Raw genomic sequence first — 23309 nt, forward strand, 5'->3', positions numbered from 1 at the left:
TCTCAACTGATCTATACTTACATTCACCGATCTTTTCTTCTGCTCAGATCTGTTGTTGAACCCTCTATTCCTCTATTGAATTTTTTCTTTCTTTTTTTTTTTTTGAGACGGAGTCTCGCTCTGTCGCCCAAGCTGGAGTGCAGTGGCGCGATCTCGGCTCACCGCAACCTCCACTTCCCAAGTTCAAGTGACTCTCCTGCCTCAGCCTCCCGAGTAGCTGGTACTACAGGTGCATGCCACCATGCCTGATTAATTTTGTGTATTTTTAGTAGAGACAGGGTTTCACCATGTTAGCCAGGATGGCCTCGATCTCCTGACCTCGTGATCTGTCCACCTCGGCCTCCCAAAGTGCTGGGATTACAGGCATGAGCCACCACGCCCGGCCCATTTTAATTTTTTCATTTTAGTTACTATACTTTTCAAGTCCCAAATTTCTGTTTAGTTCTTTTTAAATTTCTGCTTTTAGGCCAGGCATGGTGGCTCACACCTGTAATCCCAGCACTTTGGGAGGCCAAAGTGGGAGGTTCACTTGAGGTCAAGAGTTCAAGACTAGCCTGGCCAACACTCCGTCTCAAAAAAAAAGACAGTATTCTTTAGCATGTGTTCCACTAATGATTGGACAAAGATTTCCTTAGCCTCCAAGAATCAATAATCTCCTAGCCTTTGCTGAGGCATGGTGGGCCATGCTTTTGACATTCAGCCAGGCAATTGACTACTCTGCCTTCACCACTACTTCTCCCAGGAAGGCACACATCCTCAAGGTCAGCCCAATGTAAGAAGACTGGGTTCTCATCTCTGGTCTTTCTTGAGCCTGCATATACTCCTGGGCATGCACACAACCCTATGCATGCATGTGACCTTCTAGATTTCCAAGAATATTTTGGAGTTTTTCAAAGCCTTCTCATTCCCCAGCTTTATCTTTTAAACTTTTTCATTAGCCTATTGTTGGCCTCAACTGTTATTCATTGCTTAGGCAGCTGCCTAGTTAAACAATTGCATGCAATTGTGTTTCACAAATGCCCCTGGGGAAATAATTTTGACGATGTATGAGCTCTAAGTTAGGTCAAATACAGACAACATTGCAAGTAGGGGCTTCCAGGGAACCACAAGACAAATCAAATAATTCTGACTTTCTGGGAGTGAGGCTTTTAAGGAGTTTCATCCTCTTCTGCCCCGTTTGGTGTATGCCAGGCTGCTAGTTTCCACTGAGAATGCTGGCAGTTAATATTCAAGGCTACCACGGAGCTGGAGTGGGGGAATGGAACTAGGCCAATTAAAAATGTCACGAAGTACAAAAATTAGCCGGGCGTGGTGGTGGGCGCCTGTAATCCCAGCTACTCGGGAGGCTGAGGCAGGAGAATTGCTTGAACCTGGGAGGCGGAGGTTGCAGTGAACTGAGATCGTGCCACTGCATTCCAGCCTGGGCGACAGTGAGACTCTGTCTCAAGAAAACAAAAGTAAAAATAAATTTTAAAAAAGTCATAAAGTTCACTGCTCTTATTAAGATTCAGCTGCTTTTCTTGAATAAACACTTTTCAGATTTTTGTTGTTGTTGTGGAGACAGAGTCTCACTCCGTCACCCAGGCTGGAGTGCAATGGCACGACCTCAGCTCACTGCAACCTCTTCCTTCCAGGTTCAAGCGATTAGCTCCTGCCTCAGCCTCCTGAGTAGCTGGGATTACAGGCACCTGCCACCACGACTGACTAATTTTGTATTTTTAGTAGAGATAGGGTTTCACCATGTCGGTCAGCCTGACCTCAGGTGATCCCCCACCTTGGCCTCCCAAAGTGCTGGGATTACAGGCGTGAGCCACCGCGCCCAGCCAAAAAAACTATTTTAAAATCTAAAGTGGGTTGACTAAAACCAAATTAACCATTTTAATCGGAAAACATCTCAAGTATCTTATTACCAAACCAGTGCCTTGACGATGGAATTTTCAGTGTCATTTGCCAAATTCGCAGGCACCACAGTGGGGAGCCACTGCTCCCACAGCAGAGGCAATAAACGGCCTAGCCTTGGGGTTGAGAGGTTCTGGGGACGGTGTCGGGGGACCCGGGCCACCATTTTTGCATGTGGAGCCAGCCCTGCGCCTCGAGGGGGTGACATCAGAGAGACCGTGGCCTCGTGGGCAGCATCGGTGGCCCCTGGGGACACGCGCTGGCTCAGTCCCCACCTCCACCAGGGAAGTGGTCTGATGATAACCATTTCGCAGATCGGCAAATCCACAAGCCAAGTTGCGCTGCCCAGAAGAGGCAGAACCGGGATTTGAACCTAGGTTTCTCATTCTGCAGCCTGAAGAAATAAATGTCTGCTTGGTCCATGCATGCGTTGGGGGGCGACGGGGACTTTTCTTCAACCAAGCCCGGTGTGCCCCCTCTCATTTTCTAGCACGTTCTTCTCCCCCATCTTTGCACTTATCTCAGACTCCCCTCACACACCTATCCTGGGTGTCATCCTTTCCCTCAGCCCACTGCCCATGTAGTCAGCCTCCTGAGCACCCCTTCCACCTGTCCCCTCATCTCCCCACTGCTCTGCCTTGGTCCAGCCCTGGCCTCAGCAGGGGTCCCTGCCTGGGCCTCCCCACGGGCTCCCGGCATCACAGAGGAGCAGCCACCTGCCCAAGGTCACACAGCAGGAGAGACACTTTTGGGATTCAGGACCCATATGTGGGTCCAAAGTGGATTTTTTGTTTGTTTTTGGAGACAGGGCCTGGCTCTGTCACTCAAGCTGGAGTGCAATGGCACGATCTTGGCTCACTGCAACCTCTGTCCCCCAGGTTCAGCCATCCTCCCACCTCAGCCTCCCAAGTAGCTGGGACCACAGGCATGAGCCTAGCTAATTATTTTTGTATTTTTTGTAGAAATGGGGTTTCACTATGTCACCCAGTGTGGTCTCAAACTACTGAGCTCAAGCGATCCGCCTACCTCAGTTTCCCAAAGTGCTGGGATTACAGGCCTGGGCTACCACGCCCCACCCTGATTTGGATCTTGCTCCTACTCCCAGGAAGGCCATGTCCTAGCAAGAGAGACACCAGGTGGCGCACGCCTCCACCTCCAACTTCACCACCAACAGAGCCTGGGACCCAGAGGCCATGGGTCCTACACAATCTGGTATTTCAGGTCTATAAATCATGGGGGTGGCAGGGAGCCCATCAAAGCTGTTCACCCAGCCTGGTCTGCCGGCTCGGCCTCTTGTCCACCCCCCTGCTGTGCCCCAAAACACACACACACCCTCCCTCCTTCCTGGGAGACCAGCCCAAGGAGGGGCCTGGGCGTACATAGGGAGCCACGGTGGGTGGGGCTGGCCAGAGAGGCTGCAGACAGAGGTGAGGAGGGGGCCCTGGGAGTCTGGGTGCAGCATGGGGGGTCTGAGGCTCAGGGAGGGGCAGTGCCAAGTTCGGGCCAGTGACTGCCCCACGGGAGCCCGGGTGTCCTCTTCTGCAAAATGCCTCCCACCAGGGCTGTGGGCACATCAGTACCAGCCTGGGCCCCGCAGAGAGCTGGAGCAACCCCTCGCACTGGGGTGTGGCTCAGAAATGGGGGGTCCAGCTGGCCCTTCATGCTCCTGGCCTCATCCCTGCTCATGTGTCCCAGGATGATGGCGTCTGCGGCAGCAGCGGAGGCCGAGAAGGGATCTCCAGTTGTGGTGGGCCTGCTAGTTGTGGGCAACATCATTATTCTGGTGAGACTCGCTCCAGTGCTGGGAGCCAAGTGGTTGTGTGGTGGGGAGGGGGCAGTCCTGAGCTCAGGGTGGGGGATGAGGGTCCAGAACTGTCTCTCGGGCAGACTCAGTGGTCAGCACAGCCTAGGCTTAAATCCCGGCTCTGCCTCTCCCCAGCTCTGTGACCTTAGCAAGGGACTGTCGCTCTCTGTGCCTTCTTTCCTCATCTATAGATTGTGTCCTCATTGTGTGGGCTGTTGTCATGTGGATTAATCCATGCATGGCCCTCAGCTCAGAGAAAGTGCCCAACCAATGCTAGCTATCACCATCAGCATCACTATGGCTATAAAGTGACCGCCTGGTGCACAGGAGGCCACAAGAAGGAAAAACAACAGTGTCTTTCAATTAACGTTGGGTTTTGGTTTTGTGTTTTTTGTTTTGTTTTGTTTTTGTTTTTGTTTTTTTGAGATGGAGTCTCACTCTGTCGCCCAGACTGGAGTGCAGTGGCTGATCTCAGCTAACTGCAACCTCCGACTCCCGGGCTCAAGTGATTCTCCTGCCTCAGCCTCCAGAATAGCTGGGATTACAGGCGCACACCACCACACCTGGCTAATTTTTTTTTTTTTTTTTTCAGACGGAGTCTCGCTCTGTCACCCAGGCTGAAGTGCAGTGGCGAGATCTCGGCTCACTGCATCCTCCACCTCCCGGGCTCCAGCAATTCTCCTGCCTCAGCCTCCCGAGCAGCTGGGATTACAGGCACGTGCACCACACCCAGCTACTTTTTGTATTTTTAGTAGAGATGGGGTTTCACCATGTTGGCCAGGCTGGTCTTGAACTCCTGACCTGAGGTGATCTGCCCACCTCAGCCTCCCAAAGTGTTGGGATTACAGGTGTGAGCCACGGCAACTGGCCTTGTGTTTGTTTTAGAGACAGGGTCTCGCTTTGTTGACCAGGCTGCAGGGCAGCGGTGTGATCCTAGCTCACTGCAGCCTCCAACTCCTGGGCTCAACTGATCCTCCTGCCTTAGCCTCTGGAGTAGCTGGGACTACAGGTGCACATCACCACATCTGGCTGATTTTTTTATTTTTTGTAGAGACGGGGTCTCACTATTGCCCAGGCTAGTCTCAAACTCCTGGGCTCAAGCAATCCTCCCGCCTCGGCCTCCCACAGTGCCGAGACTGCAGGTGTGAGCCACCTTGCCTGGCCCATTTGTAATTTTTATGGCCACGGCCATGTTCCCCTCCTCGGGGAATAACAGCACCATCAAGGGAGGGCAGGTGGACCAACCATCTCCTCTGTGCCAGTCCACTGCTCCAGCCTTTCCATGTGGCATCCCCTTTCATCCCTGAAGCAACTGGCAGCTGGGGCGTGGGGCCGTCTCTTCTCTCCTGGCCTCTGCTAACCCTCATCGCTGCTCATGGAGGGCGAGGTCTTTGCCCACTTTACTGAGAGGGCAGTGGACGCTCCGAATGGGGAAGGAACTTGCTCGTGGAGATGCCTGGTGCCAGGGCTGCTGGCTCCGAGCGGACCTTCCTAACCCACCGCTCTGTCCAGCTGTCAGGCCTGGCCCTGTTTGCCGAGACCATATGGGTGACAGCCGACCAGTACCGCGTATACCCACTGATGGGAGTCTCAGGCAAGGATGACGTCTTCGCTGGTGCCTGGATTGCCATCTTCTGCAGCTTCTCCTTCTTCGTGGTAGCCAGTTTTGGTGTAAGCGCCACACTCTGCCGCCGCCGGTCCATGGTCCTCACGGTGAGGCCCCGGGGGTGGGGCGATGGGGACACTGAAAACGGAGTTCAGCATCACTGAGTCATAGTAGCAGGTGCCGCCCCAGCCACTAGTGTGAGTTCCCCACGGTGTCACACTCAGGGATCCCAGGCATCATCTCATTCAGTCTTCCCACAGCCCAATAACCCAGGCTTGAGTAGCAGAGCCGGGATTTTTTCTTTTTTCTTTTTTTTTTGGTAAAGATGGGGGTCTCACTATGTTGCCCAGGCTGGTCTCAAACTCCTGGCTCAAATGATTCTCCTGCCTCGGCCTCCCAAAATGCTGGGATTACAGGCTTGAGCCCCTCCACCCACACCTAGTGCAGGGCTAGAATTTGAACCCCTGCTAGCTGCTTTCCAGAGTCCATGCTCATGAACTCTGCCAATAATAGCACAGCTACCATTTAATAATGGTTTACTACATGCCACGAGCTGTTCTAAATGGTTTACTGGATTAGTTCATTTATTCCTCATAGTCCACCAAGAGATATCATCATCATCATGACCCTATTTGATGGCGATTGAAACTGAGGCTCAGAGAAGTGAAGTCACTTTCCAGGGTCACATATTGAGACCATGGCAGAGCCAGTTTCAACCTGAGCAGATCGGCTCTTGAGCCTGTGCTCTTAATCTCTGCCCACAACAATAGCCCACACTTGCCAAGTGTCTCTCATGCACCTGACACTAGGGTAAGCAGTTTAGAAAATGAGCTTCGTGGCCAGGTGCAGTGGCTCATGCCTGTAATCCCAGCACTTTGGGAGGCCGAGGCGGACAGATCACTTGAGGTCGGGAGTCCAAGACCAGACTGGCCAACATGGCAAAATCCCATCTCTAAAAAAAAATAAAAATAAAATAAAAATTAGCCACGCGTGTTGGCAGGCACCTGTAATCTCCGCTACTCAGGAGGCTGGGGCAGAAGAATCACTAGAACCCGGGAGACAGAGGTTGCAGTGAGCCAAGATCACACCACTGCATTCCAGCCTGGATGACAGAGCGAGACTCCATCTCAAAAAAAAGGAAAGAAAATGAGCTTCCTCAATCTTCCCAGAAGCCCTTCACAGCTAGTGCTTTTCAACCCATTTACCAGATGAGGAAACTGAGGCTCAAAGAGGCTAACAGCCTCTCCCAGGTGACCAGGAGAGCAGGGATTCCAATTCAGGCCCCAATGACACAGAGACAGCACTGTGCTTCCTCGACAGCCGAGGGTTTTTCAGATTCCCAGGAGCAGCCACTCATTTGATGAACAAATGCTCATGAGCAGGAGCTACGTGCTGAGCCCTACGCTGGGCACTGGGGCTCTGTGCTGAGCGAAACATAAAAGCCCTTGACCCAGGAAAGTGGTGCTCAGAGGAGGAAGACAGTGAACAGGAGGGGAGGTCAGGAGCCGAGGAGGGTGAGGGAAGACCTCACTGCCAGGGAAAGCAAAGACCTAGAGGCACTGGGAGTGAGGCAGGTGTGTAACTGGAGGAAGAGCCTTCCAGGTGGAGGTGGCAGCAATGGCAAAGGCTCTGAGGCCAGAGCAGGCCAGGAGTCCAAAGCAGCTGGAGCTGAGTGAGGAGGAGGTTGGGGGGTGAGAGGCCATGAGGCAGACAGGTGGGGAGGAGAACAGTGAGGAGTGGGGATGGGAAAGAAGCAGGAGGGAAGGCAGGTGTTGCGGACTTTGGCTTTATCCTGAGTAAGATGGAGCCATGGACTCCTTCCGTCCCCTCCCCTCCCCTCCCCTCCCCTCCCCTCCTTTCCCCTCCCCTCACCTCTTTTCCCCTCCCCACCTCCCTCCTTCCTTCCTTCGTTTTTCTAGACAGACAGGTATTGTGGACTTTGGCTTTATCCTGGGTACGATGGAGCCATGGACTTCCTTCCCTTCCTTCTTTCCCTCCGTCCCTCCCTCCCTTCCTTCCTTCCTTCCTTCCTTTCTTTGTTTTTCTAGACAGGGTCTCACTCTGTTGCCCAGTTTGGAGTGCAGTGGCACAATCATAGCTCATTGCCACCTCAAACTCTTCGTTTCAAATGATCCTCCCACCTCAGCCTCCCAATGAGCTGGGACTACAAGTGTGCATCACCATGTGCAGCTAATTTTTGTATTTTTTGTAGAGATGGAGTCTCACTATGTTGCCCAGGCTGGTCTCCAACTCCTGGCCTCAAGTGAGCCTCCCACCTCACCCTCCCAAAGTGTTGGAATTACAGGCATGAGCCACCACACCTGCCCTCTTATTTTCTTATCCTGTATTTAATTATCTGGCATTTAACCAAAGCCCTAAAAATTCACCCAACTAGTTTTAAAAATTGTGTCTGGGCCGGGCACGGTGGCTCACGGCTGTAATCCCAGCACTTTGGGAGGCTGAGGCAGGTGGAACCCAAGGTCAGGAGATCGAGACCTTCCTGGCTAACACGGTGAAACCCTGTGTTTACTAAAAAACAAAAAATTAACCAGGCGTGGTGGCGGGCGCCTGTAGTCCCAGCTACTCGGGAGGCTGAGCCAGGAGAATGGCGTGAACCCGGGAGGCGGAGCTTGCAGTGAGCCGAGATCGTGCCACTGCACTCCAGCCTGGGCGACAGAGCAAGACTCCGTCTCAAAAAAAAAAAAAAAATTGTGTCTGCTTCCCCATTAGTTTGTCATTAACTAAGACATTTTTTCCCCAAATTTCTTTTTTTTTTTGAGACGGAGTCTTGCTTAGTTGCCCAGGCTGGAGTGCAGTGGCGCGATCTCGGCTCACTGCAAGCTCCGCCTCCTGGGTTCACGCCATTCTCCTGCCTCAGCCTCCCGAGTAGCTTGGACTACAGGCGCCCGCCACCACGCCCGGCTAATTTTTTTTTTTTTTTTTTTTTTTGTATTTTTAGTAGAGATGGGGTTTCGCCATGTTAGCCAGGATGCTCTGATCTCCTGATCTCCTGATCTGCCCGCCTCGGCCTCCCAAAGTGCTGAGATTACAGGCGTGAGCCACCGTGCCGGGCCCGCAAATTTCTTACAGGAAATTTCTAACGTAGACTAAAGTAGAGTCCGCGGTATTTGAGCCTTGCATACCTCTCACCTGATTTCAACAACATCAGCTGCAGACTGCCCGACATTGTCTCCTCTATCCCCCTTCTCTCACACTTTTTCTTCTGGGTATTTTGAAGCACGCTCTAGATGCCAAGTCACTTACCTGTAAATACTGGAGCACACATTTCTCTGAGTGATAAGCACATTGTTTTAAAGCAGTCAGGCGGTTGTGCAATGTCATCCGTCTCCTAGCAGCGGAGTTCACACATCCACACGCAACCTCCTGTTGCTTTATAGATGAAGGTGCCAGGTGAGGACAAGAAAATAATTTGCATTAAACATCAACTGAGAAGCTTTTTTTTTTTCTCCTGCCCTCCGTGCCATTGGCACAACCCACCAAATTCACCCAAGTTCTTTTATATCTTCCAATACCCAGTCTGTGTCAAATGTCTCTGATTATCTGAGAACATCGTTTCATGTTTGTTTGTTTGTTTGTTTGTTTTATTTTAAGAGACAGGGTCTCACTCTGTTGCCCAGGCTGGAGTGCAATGGCATGATCTGGGCTCATTGCGACCTCCACCTCCTGGGTTCAAGCTATTCTCCTATCTCAGCCTCCCGAGTAGCTGGGATTACAGGCACCCATCACCATGCCCAGCTAATTTTTGTATTTTTGCATTTTTAGTAGATGGGGTTTCATCATATTGGTCAGGCTGGTCTTGGACTCCTGACCTCACGTGATCCACTCGTCACAACCTCCCAAAGTGTTGGGATTACAGTCGTGAGCCACTGCACCCACCCTTGTTTGTTTTGTTTTAAGAGACAGGGTTTTGCTCTGTCACCCAGGCAGGAATGCAGTGGTGCGATCATAGCTCGCTGAGGCCTCCAACTACTGGGCTCAAACAATCCTCCAACCTCAGCCTCCCAAGTAGCTAGGACTAACACTACCACTAATAGTAACCATGCTTAACTAATTTTTTTATTTTTATTTTTTGTAGAGATGGGGTCTCACTGTGTTGCCCAGGCTGATCTTGAACTCCAGGGTTCGAGCAATCCTCCCACCTCAGCTTCCCAAAGTGCTGGGATTACAGGCATGAGCCACTGCATCTGGCAGAGAATGTCTTTATTTATTTATTCATATTATTATTTTTTGAGACAGAGTTTCACTCTTGTTGCCTGGGCTGGAGTGCAATGGTGTGATCTCGGCTCACTGCAACCTCCGCCCCACAGATTCAAGCAATTCTCATGCTTCAGCCTCCTGAGTAGCTGGGATTACGGGCATGCGCCACCACACCTGGCTAATTTTGTATTTTTAGTAGAGATGGGGTTTCTCCATCTTGGTCAGGCTGGTCTTGAACTCCCGACCTTGAGTGATCCACCTGCCTTGGCCTCCCAAAGTGCTGGGATTATAAGGGTGAGCCACTGTGCCTGGCCCCGAATGTCTTTCTTTTTAATTTTCTTTTCTTTAGCTTTTTTTTTTTTTTTTTTTTTTGCTGTCATCTATTTATCCCAGATATTTTTCTGTTTTTATAGTTAACATTTATTTACTGATTCTAAGTCAATACATAACTTTGGCAAATATGTTACTTTTTAAATTTCATTTTCCCTTGACATTTTATTATAAAATATTTCTGGCTGGGTGCAGTGGCTCACTCCTATAATCCCAGCACTTTGGGAGGCTGAGGAAGGAGGATCATTTGAGCTCAGGACTTTGAGACCAGCCTGGGCAACATAGCAAGACCCTATCTCTACAAAAAATGTAAAAATTAGCCAGACATGGTGGCATGTTCCTATAGTCCCAGATACTCAGAAGGCTGAGGCAAGAGGATTGCCTGAACCTGGGAGGCAGAGGCTGCAATGAGCTATGATCCTGCCACTGCACACCAGCCTGGGCGACAGAGTGAGATCGTATCTCAAAAATAATAATTTTTTTTTTTTTTGAGACGGAGTCTCGCTCTGTCACCCAGGCTGGTGTGCAGTGGCATGATCTCAGCTCACTGCAACCTCCACCTCCCAAGTTCAAGCGATTCTCCTTCCTTAGCCTCCCAAGTAGCTGGGATGACAAGCGTCGCCAGGCTAGAGCGCAGTGGCACAATCTCAGCTCCCTGCAACCTCCACCTCCCAGGTTCAGGCAATTCTCCTGTCTCAGTCTCCCAAGTAGCTGGAACTACACGCCCGTGCCACCATGTCTGGCTAATTTTTGTATTTTTAGTACAGACGGGGTTTTGCCATGTTGGCCCAGCTGGTCTCAAACTCTTGACCTCAAGTGATCCACCCACCTCAGTCTCCCAAAGTGCTGGGATTACAGACGTGAGCCACCAATGCCCAGCCCTAATTTTTGTATTTTTAGTAGAGAAGGGGTTTCACCATGTTGGCCAGGCTGGTCTCGAACTCCTGACCTCAGGTGATCGCCCCCTCGGCCTCCCAAAGTGCTGGGATTATAGGAGTGAGCCACCACCCCTCGCCTGTCTCAAAAATAAATTAAATTAAATATTTCAAAATACAGAAAAGTTGGAAGACAATACAGCGAACACCTGAACACCCACCACATATCATAGGTGCTGCTAGTCACACTGCCCCAAACTTTTTAAAAACTTGCATTTCCACAATGATGAGTCCCTGATGGGGTGTGGCTTCACGAGCTCTGCCCGACGGGCCGTCCCCCCTCTGTCTCCCCAGTACCTGGTGCTCATGCTCATCGTCTACATCTTCGAGTGCGCCTCCTGCATCACGTCCTACACCCACCGTGACTACGTGAGCCCGGCGAGGCCTGGGGAGGGGCCTGACCTGCATGGGAGGCGCGAGGGTCCCGGCGCGGCGCGACGGAGGTCGTCCTCTCTCCCCACCCAGCACTGCCGGCCCTTGTTCTTCCCTGTTCTCCGCAGATGGTGTCCAACCCATCCCTGATCACCAAGCAGATGCTGACCTTCTACAGCGCGGACACCGACCAGGGCCAGGAGCTGACCCGCCTCTGGGACCGCGTCATGATTGAGGTGGGCGGGGTGGACCGGGGGCTGGGAGGGCCCGGGGCTCCGTCCACAGAGGCCGATAGAGCTCCCGATGTGCCAGCTTGTAGAGGAGTGAGTGCCTTAAAGACATCCGCTCATGAGATCTCTAGGAGAGCAGGGCTGCGGTCATCACCGTTCTGCAGATGAGTAAAGGGGCCCAGAAAGTGAAAGTCCCTTGCCCGAGGCCACGCAGTCGGTAAGTGGTGGGAGCTGGGATTGGAACCCGGCAGCCTAGCTCCTGACCTCCCTGCACTTAGCCTACACATACTACCTCAACAGAAATGTTGATAATAACAATGATAGTAACAGCACCATTCACTGAGCTGGGTCTCACACTGTTCAAAGGACTTTTATTTTTATATTTTGAGATGGAGTCTTGCTCTGTTGCCCAGGCTGGAGTGATCATAGCTCACTGCAGCCTCCAACTCCTGGGCTCAAGTGATCCTCCCGCCTCAGCCTCCCGAGTAGCTGGGAATACAGGTGTGCCCCACCACACCCGGCTAAGCTTTTTAAATTATTTTTTGTGGAGATGGGGGTCTTGCTCTATTGCCCAGGCTGGTCTCGAACTCCTAGGCTCAGGATTGGAGCGATTCTCCCACCTCCACCTCTCAAAGTGCTGAGATTACAGGCATGAGCCACGAGTGCCTGGCCTCAAAGCACTTTTTTTTTTCCTTTTTATCTTTTTTTTTTTTTTGAGACGGAGTCTTGCTCTGTCGCCCAGGCTAGAGTGCAGTGGCGCGATCTCGGCTCCCTGAAAGCTCCGCCTCCCGGGTTCACGCCATTCTCCTACCTCAGTCTCCCGAATAGCTGGGACTACAGGCGCCTGCCACCGCACCCGGCTAATTTTTTGTATTTTTAGTAGAGATGGGGTTTCACCGTGTTAGCCAGGATGGTCTCGATCTCCTGACCTCATGATCCGCCCGCCTCAGCCTCCCAAAGTGCTGGGATTACAGGCTTGAGCCACTGCGCCCAGCCTTTCAAAGCACTTTTAAAGTTTTTTAATCCTCACAACCACCCCATAAGGGAGATCAGCCTTTTAGTGATGAGGAGACCAAAGCAAGAGGTTGAATATCTTGCCTGAGGTCACACACCTGGTAGTTGCAGAACTGGAAGGATTCAAACTCAGACTTCCAGGTTTGAAGAGATACAGTCTTCATCAAATCCAACATGATATTGCACTGGAAGAGGAAGAGATTGGCTGGGCGCAGTGGCTCAAACCTATAATCCCAACACTTTGGGAGGCAAAGGCGGGCAGATCACTTGAGTTCAGGGGTTCAAGACCATCCTGGCCAACATGGTGAAACCCTGTCTCTACAAAGAATACAAAAATTAGTCAGGTGTAGTGATGTGCGCCTGTGATTCCAGCTACTTGGGAGGCTGAGGCAGGAGAATCGCTTGAACTCAGGAGGGGTAGGTTGCAGTGAGCCAAGATGGCACCACTGTACTCCAGCCTGGATGACAGAGGGAGACTCCGTCTCAAAAAAAAAAAAAAAAAAAAAAAAGAGGGAGAAATTGAGGACTGAAGGAAAACTGAGGCATCAATGTGGCCCAAGTCCTCTAGCTAGCCAGGATTTGAACCCATGTTTGAAGGGTGCCCAAGCCTATGTTTTCCTCATTCAGGAGCCACAAATTAAACACCTGGATTCCTTACCAAGGCCAGGAAAAGCCAGAAATCTGCTCTTTTTGTGTTATTTTATCAGCATAGTTGTTGATAAAAAATATTTTATTTTATTTTATTTTTTGAGACGGAGTTTCATTCTTGATTCCCAGGCTGGAGTGCAGTGGCACGATCTTGGCTCACTGCAATCGCCACCTCCCGGATTCAAGCAATTCTCATGCCCCAGCCTCTCAAGTAGCTGGGATTACAGGTGCCCACCACCACACCCGGCAAATTTTGTATTTTTAGTAGAGACAGGGTTTCATCATGTTGGTCAGGTTGGTCTCGAACTCCTGACCCTCAGGTGATCCATCCACCTCGGCCTCCCAAAGAGCTGGGTTTACAGACGTGAGACACCGTGCCCTGCAAAAATATTTTAAAATAAGTCAGAGGTGCGGGTTTAATCCAAATCCCACATCAGCCTCCTGGTCCTGGGACAAATATCGTCTGCTCCGTGCTCACACACACAGACACCCACCAGACACACTCTCTTGGAGGCCGAGGACATGGGGAAGTTGGGCCCAGCTGTGTCAAACGCCAATCCTGCCCCTCCTTGCTGTGTGACCTCAGGCAAGCGACTGTCCTCTCTGAGCCCGAGCCTGCCTGACCCCCTGCTTTTCTCTCCAGCAAGAATGCTGTGGCACGTCTGGTCCCATGGACTGGGTGAACTTCACGTCAGCCTTCCGGGCGGCCACTCCGGAGGTGGTCTTCCCCTGGCCCCCACTGTGCTGTCGCCGGACAGGAAACTTCATCCCCCTCAACGAGGAGGGCTGCCGCCTGGGGCACATGGACTACCTGTTCACCAAGGTGTGGCCCTCTGCCCTGCTACATCTGTCTATCCATCTGTCTGTCTTCCTCTGGTCCCTGCTCCCTCTCTGATTCTCTCTTTTTCTCCCTCCCTGTGTCTGTCCATCTAGCTTTTCCGCTCTCCTCTTCCCCTCTCTGATTTTCTTGTTTTCTTTTTCTTTCTTTTTTTTTTTTTTCAAGACCAAGTCCCGCTCTGTCACCCACGCTGGAGTACAGTGGCACAATCTCAGCTCACTGCAGCGTCTGCCTCCCGGGTTCAAGGAATTCTCCCACCTCAGCTTCCAGAGCAGCTGGGATTACAGGCGCGCACCACCCTCTTGGCTAGTTTTTGTATTTTTAGTAGAGATGGGATTTGACCATGTTGGCCAGGCTGGTCTCAAACTCCTGAGCTCAAGTGATCCACCCGCCTCAGCCTCCCAAAGTGCTCAGATTACAGGCATGAGCCACCACGCTGGGCCCCCTCTCTGATTTTCTAGTGCTCCCCCAACTCTCTCTCAAGTCAGCAGGATGCACCCAGGGTCTGTCTGAATCAGACTTGGCACCTGCAACTTTACTCAGGTTGTCCGAGAATAAGAGCAATAATAGGGCCGGGCGCGATGGCTCACGCCTGTAATCTCAGCACTTTGGGAGGCCGAGGAGGGCGGATCACTTGAGGTCAAGAGTTTGAGACCAGCCTGACCAACATGGCGAAACCCCATCTCTACTAAAAATGCAAAAATTAGCCCAGAGCAGTAGCACATGCCTGTAATCCCAGCTACTTGGGAGGCTGAGGTAGGAGAATCACTTGAACCCTAGAGGTGAAGGTTGCAGTGAGCCGAGATTGCGCCACTGCACCCCAGCCTGGGTGACAGAGCGAAACTCCATCTCAAACAAAACAAAACATCAAACAAAACAATAGAGCTAGGCACGGTGGCTCACGCCTGTAATCCCAGTACTTTGGGAGGCCAAGGCAGGAAGGTCACTTGAGCTCAGAAGCTCAAGACCAGCCTGGGCAACATATCAAGACCCCGTCTCTACAAAAAAGTACAGAAAATTAGCCAGGCGTGGTGGTGCGTGCCTGTAATCCCAGCTACTGGGGAGGCTAAGGCAGGAGGATTGTTTGAATCTAGGAGGTCAAGGCTGCAGTGAGCTGTGATGGTGCCACTGCACTCTAGCCTAGGCAAGAGACTTTAAAAAACGCAAGAGACTTTAAAAAAAAAAAAAAAAAAAAAAAAGGCCGGGCGCGTGCGGTGGCTCATGCCTGTAATCCCAGCACTTTGGGAGACCGAGATGGGCGGATCACAAGATCAGGAGTTCGAGACCAGCCTGATCAACATGGTGAAACCCCGTCTCTACTAAAAATACAAAAATTAGCCGGGCGTAGTGGTGCACGCCTGTAATCCCAGCTACTCAGGAGGCTGAGGCAGGAGAATTGCTTGAACGCGGGAGGCAAAGGTTGCAATGAGCCAAGATCGCGCCACTGCACTGTAGCCTGGGTGACAGAGGGAGACTGCGAGACGTCTCCAAAAAAAAAAAAAAAAAAAGCCACCTGTAAGAGCAAAATCACCCTCAGATTGTCATAGCCATCAGCAGGGCGGCACCTACTTGTGCAGGGCCTGGGTTCAACATCAGCTCCCTGGGGCCCCGAAACCACCCGAGGAGGTGGACAGTGCCATGGTCCCCATTGCACAAGTGAGAAAACCAATGCTCAGGGAAGGTGGTGACTTTCCCAAGGGCGCACAGTGACTCTCACCTTCAGCGGCTACCCTCATGGGCGTCTTCTCAAACCTCCCCCATCCCCCTGCCCAGGGCTGCTTCGAGCACATCGGCCACGCCATCGACAGCTACACGTGGGGTATCTCGTGGTTTGGGTTTGCCATCCTGATGTGGACGGTGAGAGGCGGGGAGCCCACAGGCTGGGTGGGCTGGGGGTCAGGGGCGGAGTGCCCTCATCTCGCTGCCTCCTCGCCAGCTCCTGGTCATGCTGATAGCCATGTATTTCTACACCACGCTCTGAGGGACAAGAGGGGAAGGCAACATACACACCCCGGATTCCTCCGCATCCTCCTCCTGCTTCCTCTGCTGGGGCCTGGATGGCTGCCTCACCTCTCACCTCGCAACCTCCCTAGCCCTTACCTCCTTCCACTTCCAAGATCTTTTACCAGGTTCCTGAGCCCTACTGTGCCTCGGGTGTGACCTGAAACCCCAGGGCTTGTGTGCACATATCCTTAGCCCTTGACCTCACTTCACTGGGCTGGTTCCTGCCTATCTTTCAAGGGACCTCTCCATGATCCCACCTCCCATTCACAGACACCTCTCTTGTAGCTCTCTGACCTCCTCCTTCATGGCAGGCATCGCCATTCTTGCTGAACAGTTTGTGATTGCCATTTGAGCTCTGGAAGCCTCTGTTGCCATGAGAGTTCTGTCACGGTCACTTTACTGTCCCCATCATCACCCAGCACGGGGCTAAGCACATACTAGATAGTCAATAAATAAATAAAGAATGAATGAATGAATGAATGAGTTGTTTTTTTTTCTGGGTCAAGGGAGAGTGAACAAGAACTGTTTTAGGCCAGGCGCAGTGGCTCACACCTGTAATCCCAGCACTTTGGGAGGCTGAAGCGGGCAGATCACCTGAGGTCAGGAGTTCGAGACCAGCTTGGCCAAAATGGTGAGACCCCCCCCCCCATCTCTACAAAAATGCAAAAATCAGCTGGGTGTGGTGGCGCACATCTGTAATCCCAGCCACTCTGGAGGCTGAGGCAGAAAAATCACTTGAACCCGGGAGGTGGAGGTTGCAGTGAGCAGAGATCGTACCATTGCACTCCAGCCTCAGCAACAAAGCGAGGCTCTGTCTCCAAAAAAAAAAAAAGAACTATTCTGATGGAAGTGGCGGAAACCCAACTGTCACTGACTGAAGTGTAAAATGGAATTTATCAGCTCATGTAACTGAGTCAACGGGGCTGGTTTCAGGCATGTCTGGATCCAGGTGTTCAATCTAAGTTTCCAGGAAACCTGCTTCGTTCCCTGACAGGATTTCTCTGGCAACTCCAGACTTAACGTCTTTATAACTAAGCAATGCAACAGAGGGAAAGAGCCTTTCTCCCAAGGGCTGTAGCCAAGGTCCAGAGTTGAATCTCACTGTCTTGGCTTAGGTTCTAGGCCCATCGTGGGGGAGAGGGAGGGCACCTGGCTTGGTAATCCTGCTAAGGATGCATGCAGTGGCGGTGTTGGAAGGGGAGTTGTTTATCAAAGGGAAATCCAGATACAGGGCTGTTGAGACTTATAGGTGATAAAAATCCTTCTCCTAGGGATATAGCCTCCAGCAAGTTCTCTAAGGGGTCCATGACAACAAACCATTAAGAATTGAATTATGGCTGGGCACGGTGGCTCACACCTGTAATCCCAGCACTTGCTGAGGTGGGCAGATCGCTTGAGGCCAGGAATTTGAGACCAGCTTGGCCAAAATGGTGAAACCCCATCTCTATTAAAAATACACAAAAGTACCTGGGCGTGGTGGTGTGCACCTGTAGACCCAGCTACTCGGGAGGCTGAGGCACAAGAATCACTTGAACCCGGGAGGTGGAGGTTGCAGTGAGCCGAGATTGCGCCACTGCACTCCAGCCTGGGAGACAGAACAAGACTCCGTCTCTAAAAAAAAAAAAAAAAAAAAAAAAAAAAAAAGAACCGAATTATCACTCTTTGTTCTCCCTGAAGCAGTGACTAGGCCTTCCCAAGAGGGCCTGGGGGCTTCCTTCCCCATCAAATAGTTTCTTGGGGTTCCCATTTACTCCAGTGGTCTGCAGATAGTCTTTGATTGCTGAATTCAGATTTCATTTTTTAAAAATATGTAATGGATAAAGAGGTCATTATTTATTAGAGTGAAAAATCAGAAACTACCCAACAACCATCACCAAAGGGATGGGTTGAGTAAATCATGTTATGTCCTTGGACTGAAATGCTCTGTGGCTGTTGTGTGCCTGGTCCCAGCCACCGGGAAGGCTTAGCGGGAGGATTGCTTGAGCCCTGGAGTTCGAGGTTACAGTAAGCTATGTTCACACCTATGAGTAGCCACTGCAGTCCAGCCTGGGCGACACAGCAAAATTCCATCTCTAAATAATAATAATAATAATAGGCTGAGCACGGTGGCTCATGTCTGTAATCCCAGCACTTTGGGATGCCCAGGTGGGAGGATCGCTTGAGCTCCAGAGTTTAAGATCAGCCTGGGCAAATAGCAAGACCTTGTCTCTATAAAAAATTTTAAAAAGCAGGACGCAGTGGCTCAGGCCTGTAATCCCAGCACTTTGGGAGGCTGAGGTGGGAGGACCGCTTGAGCTCTCGAGACCAGCCTGGGCAATGTGGCAAACCCCTGTCTCTACAAAAAATACAAAAATTAGCCAGGTGTGGTGATGCGTGCCTGTGGTCCCAGATACTGGGGAGGCTGAGATGGAAGGGTGGCTTGAGCCCAGGAGGCAGAGGTGGCAGTGAGCCGAGATTGCACCACTGCACTCCAGCCTGGGTGATAGAGCCAGACTCCGTCTCAAAAAAAAAAAAAAAGAAATTAAAAAAATTATCTGGGTATAGTAGTGTGTGCCTGTGGTCCTAGCTTCTTAGGAGGCTAAGATGGAAGGATTGTCTGAGCACAGGAGGTCGAGGCTGCAGTGAGCCGTGATCACACCACCACACTCCAGCCTGGGGAACAGAGCAAGAACTTGCTTCAAATAAATAAATAAATATACATATATATATAATTATAATAATAAATACTTTTTAAAGGAGACGGCTGTATGTGAGTTGATTATAAAAAGATCTCATAATAACTGGAAAGCCCATATGAAGATGTTCATTAGTAAATAAATGGCCATCAGCAGGGCACTGGGTAAATCAGCTATGCTATATCCATCCTCTGCAATACCACATAGCGGTAAAAATAAAAAGAACAAGAACTCCGTTTTAACATGGAAAACGCACTAAGAAATACACAGTAGGAAAAATTGAAAACTATATACAGTACTTTTTTTTTTTTGAGATGGAGTTTCACTCTTTTGCCCAGGCTAGAGTGAAGTGGTGCGATCTTGGCTCACTGCAACCTCCGCCCCCTGGGTTCAAGCAATTCTCTTGCCTCAGGCTCCAAGTAGCTAAGATTATAGGCACCCACCACCATGCGCGGCTAATTTTTGTATTTTTACTAGAGACAGGGCTTCGCCATGTTGACCAGGCTGGTCTGGAACTCCCGACCTCAGGTGATCCACTCACCTCAGTCTCCCAGAATGCTAGGATTACAGGTGTGAGCCACCACACCTGGCCCATATACTACTCTTATTCCTGTAGGGTTGATCAAATGGAGCTTTAGTCTTTTTCTTCCTTAAAAAACTGAGTTAATATTTTTATAATAATGTTTAGAAGAATAGAAGAGAAACTTTGTTGTTTTGCAGAACACTTTTTTTTTTTTTTTTTTTTTTTTTTGACGGAGTCTCGCTCTGTTGACCAGGCTGAAGTTCAGTGGCACAATTCCGGCTCACTGCAACCTCCGCCTCCTGGGCTCAAGCAATCCTCCCGTCTCAGCCTCCTGAGTAGCTGGGACTACAGGCGCGCACCATCACGCCCTGCTAAAATTTTTTTTTTTTTTTGAGACGGAGTCTCCTTCTGTCGCCCAGGCTGGAGTGCAGTGGCGCGATCTTGGCTCACTGCAAGCTCCGCCTCCCAGGTTCACGCCATTCTTCCGCCTCAGCCTCCCGCGTAGCTGGGACTACAGGCGCCCGCCATCACACCCGGATAATTTTTTGTAGTTTTAGTAGAGACGGGGTTTCACCGTGTTAGCCAGGATGGTCTCGATCTCCTGACCTCGTGATCTGCCCGTCTCGGCCTCCCAAAGTACTGGAATTACAGGCGTGAGCCACCGCGCCCGGCCTGTATTTTTTATAAAAATACAAAAACCGTTCTGCGCCCGGTAGAACACTTCTTTATTATAGCAATATATAAAACAAATATAATTTTAAGCTGGGTGTGGTGGCTCACACCTGTAATCTCAGCACTCTGGGAGGCCAAAACAGGTGGATCACCTGAGGTCAGGAGTTTAAGACAGCCTGGGCAACATGGTGAAACCCCATCTCTACTAAAAATACAAAAAATTAGCCAGGCATGGTGGCGGGTGCCTGAAATCCCAGCTACTAGGAGACTGAGGCATGAGAATTGCTGGAACCTGGAGGGGAAGTCACAGTGAGCTGAGATCATGCCACTGTACTTCAGCTTGGGCGACAAAGTGAGACTCCATCTCAAAAACAAATATATATATATAAATTTATATTATATATAAACTTAATATAAATTTAAATATTCATAACGACACTATACATTATGATTGATGGTGTTATTCCACTCTCTCAAATTTGAGAGAATACCTTGTAGAATTCTTGAAATTCACCAACCTTCTTCATAAAGACACGGGATTGAAATGCATGTGCATGTTTTTGTTAAGAGCATACCAATTTCATTCTCCTCAGTTTTGCTCATAATCTCGGTATTTTCATACTCCCTCAGTGAGTTAACCAAACTCAAGGCCTTTTATTACAGAAAGGGCTAGCACAGTTGTGGTGACGCCCTTAAAAGTTAATATCTTTAAAAGTTAATAACTAATAAGTCAACAACAGATTTTTGACCTAGTTCCCTTTTCCTTTAGAGCAAAAAGAACTTTCACCTGAGCATCCAGCCCAACCCCTAAAGACTGAAAATACCCTTCGAACTCCTTTAAAAGCGCCCTACACAGTGGCTCACGCCTGTAATCCCAGCACTTTGGGAGGCTGAGACGGTTGGATCATGAGGTCAGGAGATCGAGACTCATCCTGGCTAACATGATGAAACCCCATCTCTACTAAAAATACAAAAAATTAGGTGGGCATAGTGGCATGTGCCTGTAGTCCCAGCTACTCGGGAGGCTGAGGCAGGAGAATCGCTTGAACCCGGGAGGCGGAGTTGAGTTGAATCCAGTGAGCCAAGATCGCGCCACTGCACTCCAGCCTGGGTGATGGAGAGAGACTCCTTCTGAAAAACAATAAATAAATAAAACAAAAGTGCCCTAAATAGTCATTTTCATTTTAATAGAGGCAGATTGTACTCTTCCACCTGAAAGTCTTCCGCTTGAAATCATCACTTGTCTCAACTTTCTGAAGGATTTTGAGCTTTGGGAAAGGTCTTGGTTCTCTCTGAAGCTGAATTTTCAGTTTTGCAATGTGACTCAGGTAAACATACACATCTCCCAAAGTATGTGCGAAGTCACCAGGCTTTAGGTCCGTGATGTGCGTGATCACATAAGTGAGCAGGGCGTAGCTGGTGATGTTGAAGGTGCACCCAGGCCCCTGTCTCCTGACCTCTGGTGCAGCTGGCAGGACAGCTCACCGTTCACCACGAAGAACTGGCAGGGGGAGGCCATGCACGGTGGCTCACGCCTGTAATCCCAGCACTTTGGGAGGCTGAGGTGGGCAGATCATCTGAGGTCAGGAGTTTGAGACAAGCCTGGCCAACATGGTGAAACCCCATCTCTACTAAAAATACAAACATTAGCTGGGCGTGGTGGCGGGCACCTGAAATCCCAGCTACTTGGGAGACTGAGGCAGGAGAATCGCTTGAACCTGGGAGGAGGTGGCAGTGAGCCAAGATCGAACCATTGCACTCCAGCCTGGGCAACAAGAACGAAACTCCGTCTCAAAAAAACAAAAACAAAAACAAAAACAAAAAAACAAAAACAGAACTGGCAGAGGGGCATGGCATGGAAGCAGTGTCATCAGAGGAAGATTTTTGGATTCCAAGCACAGATGATGATTTGTCTGTGGTCAGTGTTGGTTTGTTCTTTTCCTTTCTTCTTTTTTTTTTTTTTTTTTTTTTTTTTTTTGAGACAGAGTCTCGCTGTCTCCCAGGCTGGAGCGCAGTGGCATGATTTTGGCTCACTGCAACCTCCACCTCCCAGGTTCAAGCGATTCTCCTGCCTCAGCCTCCCAAATAGCTGGGATTTACAGGTGCTCCCAACATGCCTGTTTTTTTGTTTTTGTTTTTGTTTTCTGAGACAGAGTTTCGCTCTTGTCGCCCAGGCAAGAATGCAATGGCGAGATCTTGGCTCACCGCAACCTCTGTCTCCCAGTTTCAAGATACTCTCCTGCCTCACCCTCCCGAGTAGCTGGGATTACAGGCATGCACCACGATGCCCGGCTAATTTTGTATTTTTAGTATAGACAGGGTTTCTCCATGTTGGTCAGGCTGGTCTTGAACTCCTGACCTCAGGGGATCCACCCACCTTGACCTCCCAAAGTGCTGGGATTACCGGCATGAGCCACCGCACCCAGCCCCTGGCTAATTTTTGTATTTTTAGTAGAGATGAGGTTTCCCCGTGTTGGCCAGGCTGGTCTCAAACTCCTGACCTCAAGTGATCCACCTGCGTCGGCCTCCCAGAGTGCTGCGATTATGCCTTCTGTTGATGATGTCAATCACTTTTTGCGATTGGTCAACTCCTTGATCTGAATAATCTGAATCCATATCTTCATATTCTGCCCAAAATGCCTCCACTGGAAGCCATAAACTGGGCCCAAGTCCCCTTCTTCCCAGTGGAGAATCCCAAGTTGTCCAAAAAGGGCTCCACTGCCTCATCTCACATTTTCACTCCCTTGGAAGACAGTTCTTTAGCATGTGTGGATCCCTTGATAAACGACAGCAACTCCTCCAAAACACTGTGGTTGTCAGCAGAGGAAACTCACTTCTCAGGCTGCAGTGGGACTGCCTGCCTGCCTGCCTAACGAAAACGAAAACAGCGGCGGTGGGGAGCAGGTGCCCTGGGGGCGTCCTTCCTGCAGCAGCAGCAGACGGTGTGCTCCACTTGCCTCAGGTACTGCAGGTCCCCGTGGGGCAGACAAGGCTCAGCATCCTGCTCCTGCGCGGCAGGACAGAGGCAGTGAGGAGACAAGGTTAGAGACCGGGTTTCACCATGTTAGCCAGGCTGGTCTCAAACTCCTGACCTCGTGATCTGCCCGCCTCGGCCTACCAAAGTGCTGAGATTACAGGCGTGAGCCACCACACCCGGCCCCAAATTCATAAACTTTCTTAAAACACTGTGAGATTTTTTGCAATTTGTTTTAGCTCATCCACTATCGTTAGTGTATTTTATGTGTGGCTGAAGATAATTCTTCTTCTTCTAATGTGGCCCAGGGAAGCCAAAAGATTGGACATCCCCTTTGGGAGGCCGAGGCAGGTGGATCACGAGGTCAGGAGTTCGAGACCATCCTGGCTAACATGGTGAAATCCTGTCTCTACTAAAAATACAAAAAAATTAGCCAGGTGTGTTGGCGGGCACCTGTAGTCCCAGCTACTCGGGAGGCTGAGGCAGGAGAATGGCGTGCACCCGGGAGGCAGAGCTTGCAGTGAGCCGAGATGGCACCACTGTACTCCAGCCTTGGTGACAGAGCGA

At 50.5% G+C, this 23309-nt stretch overlaps 1 protein-coding gene and 1 pseudogene across 4 annotated transcripts in view; one reads left to right on the top strand and one right to left on the bottom strand.

Moving 5' to 3' along the window:
* Positions 1-16372, top strand: part of UPK1A (uroplakin 1A) — a 20814-nt gene extending 4442 nt beyond the window's left edge. The window contains exons 2-9 of one of the 4 annotated variants that reach the window (XM_063720045.1): positions 2862-3111; positions 3595-3682; positions 5216-5416; positions 11087-11161; positions 11293-11400; positions 13700-13879; positions 15668-15751; positions 15831-16372. In XM_063720045.1, the coding sequence (XP_063576115.1) occupies positions 3596-3682; positions 5216-5416; positions 11087-11161; positions 11293-11400; positions 13700-13879; positions 15668-15751; positions 15831-15875 (780 nt within the window). In that variant the 5' untranslated portion in view covers positions 2862-3111; position 3595 and the 3' untranslated portion in view covers positions 15876-16372. Of the gene's footprint in view, positions 1-1701; positions 3683-5215; positions 5417-11086; positions 11162-11292; positions 11401-13699; positions 13880-15667; positions 15752-15830 lie in introns of those variants that run through there. The other 3 variants (XM_024237312.3, XM_063720044.1, XM_054540155.2) reach the window with 3 other exon arrangements.
* A 4561-nt stretch (positions 16373-20933) lies between these two features.
* On the bottom strand, positions 20934-22823 carry LOC100437848 (thymidylate synthase-like; annotated as a pseudogene).
* Positions 22824-23309: the final 486 nt, after the last annotated feature.

Source organism: Pongo abelii, chromosome 20, assembly GCF_028885655.2.
Source record: "Pongo abelii isolate AG06213 chromosome 20, NHGRI_mPonAbe1-v2.0_pri, whole genome shotgun sequence".
Lineage (NCBI taxonomy): Eukaryota > Metazoa > Chordata > Mammalia > Primates > Hominidae > Pongo > Pongo abelii.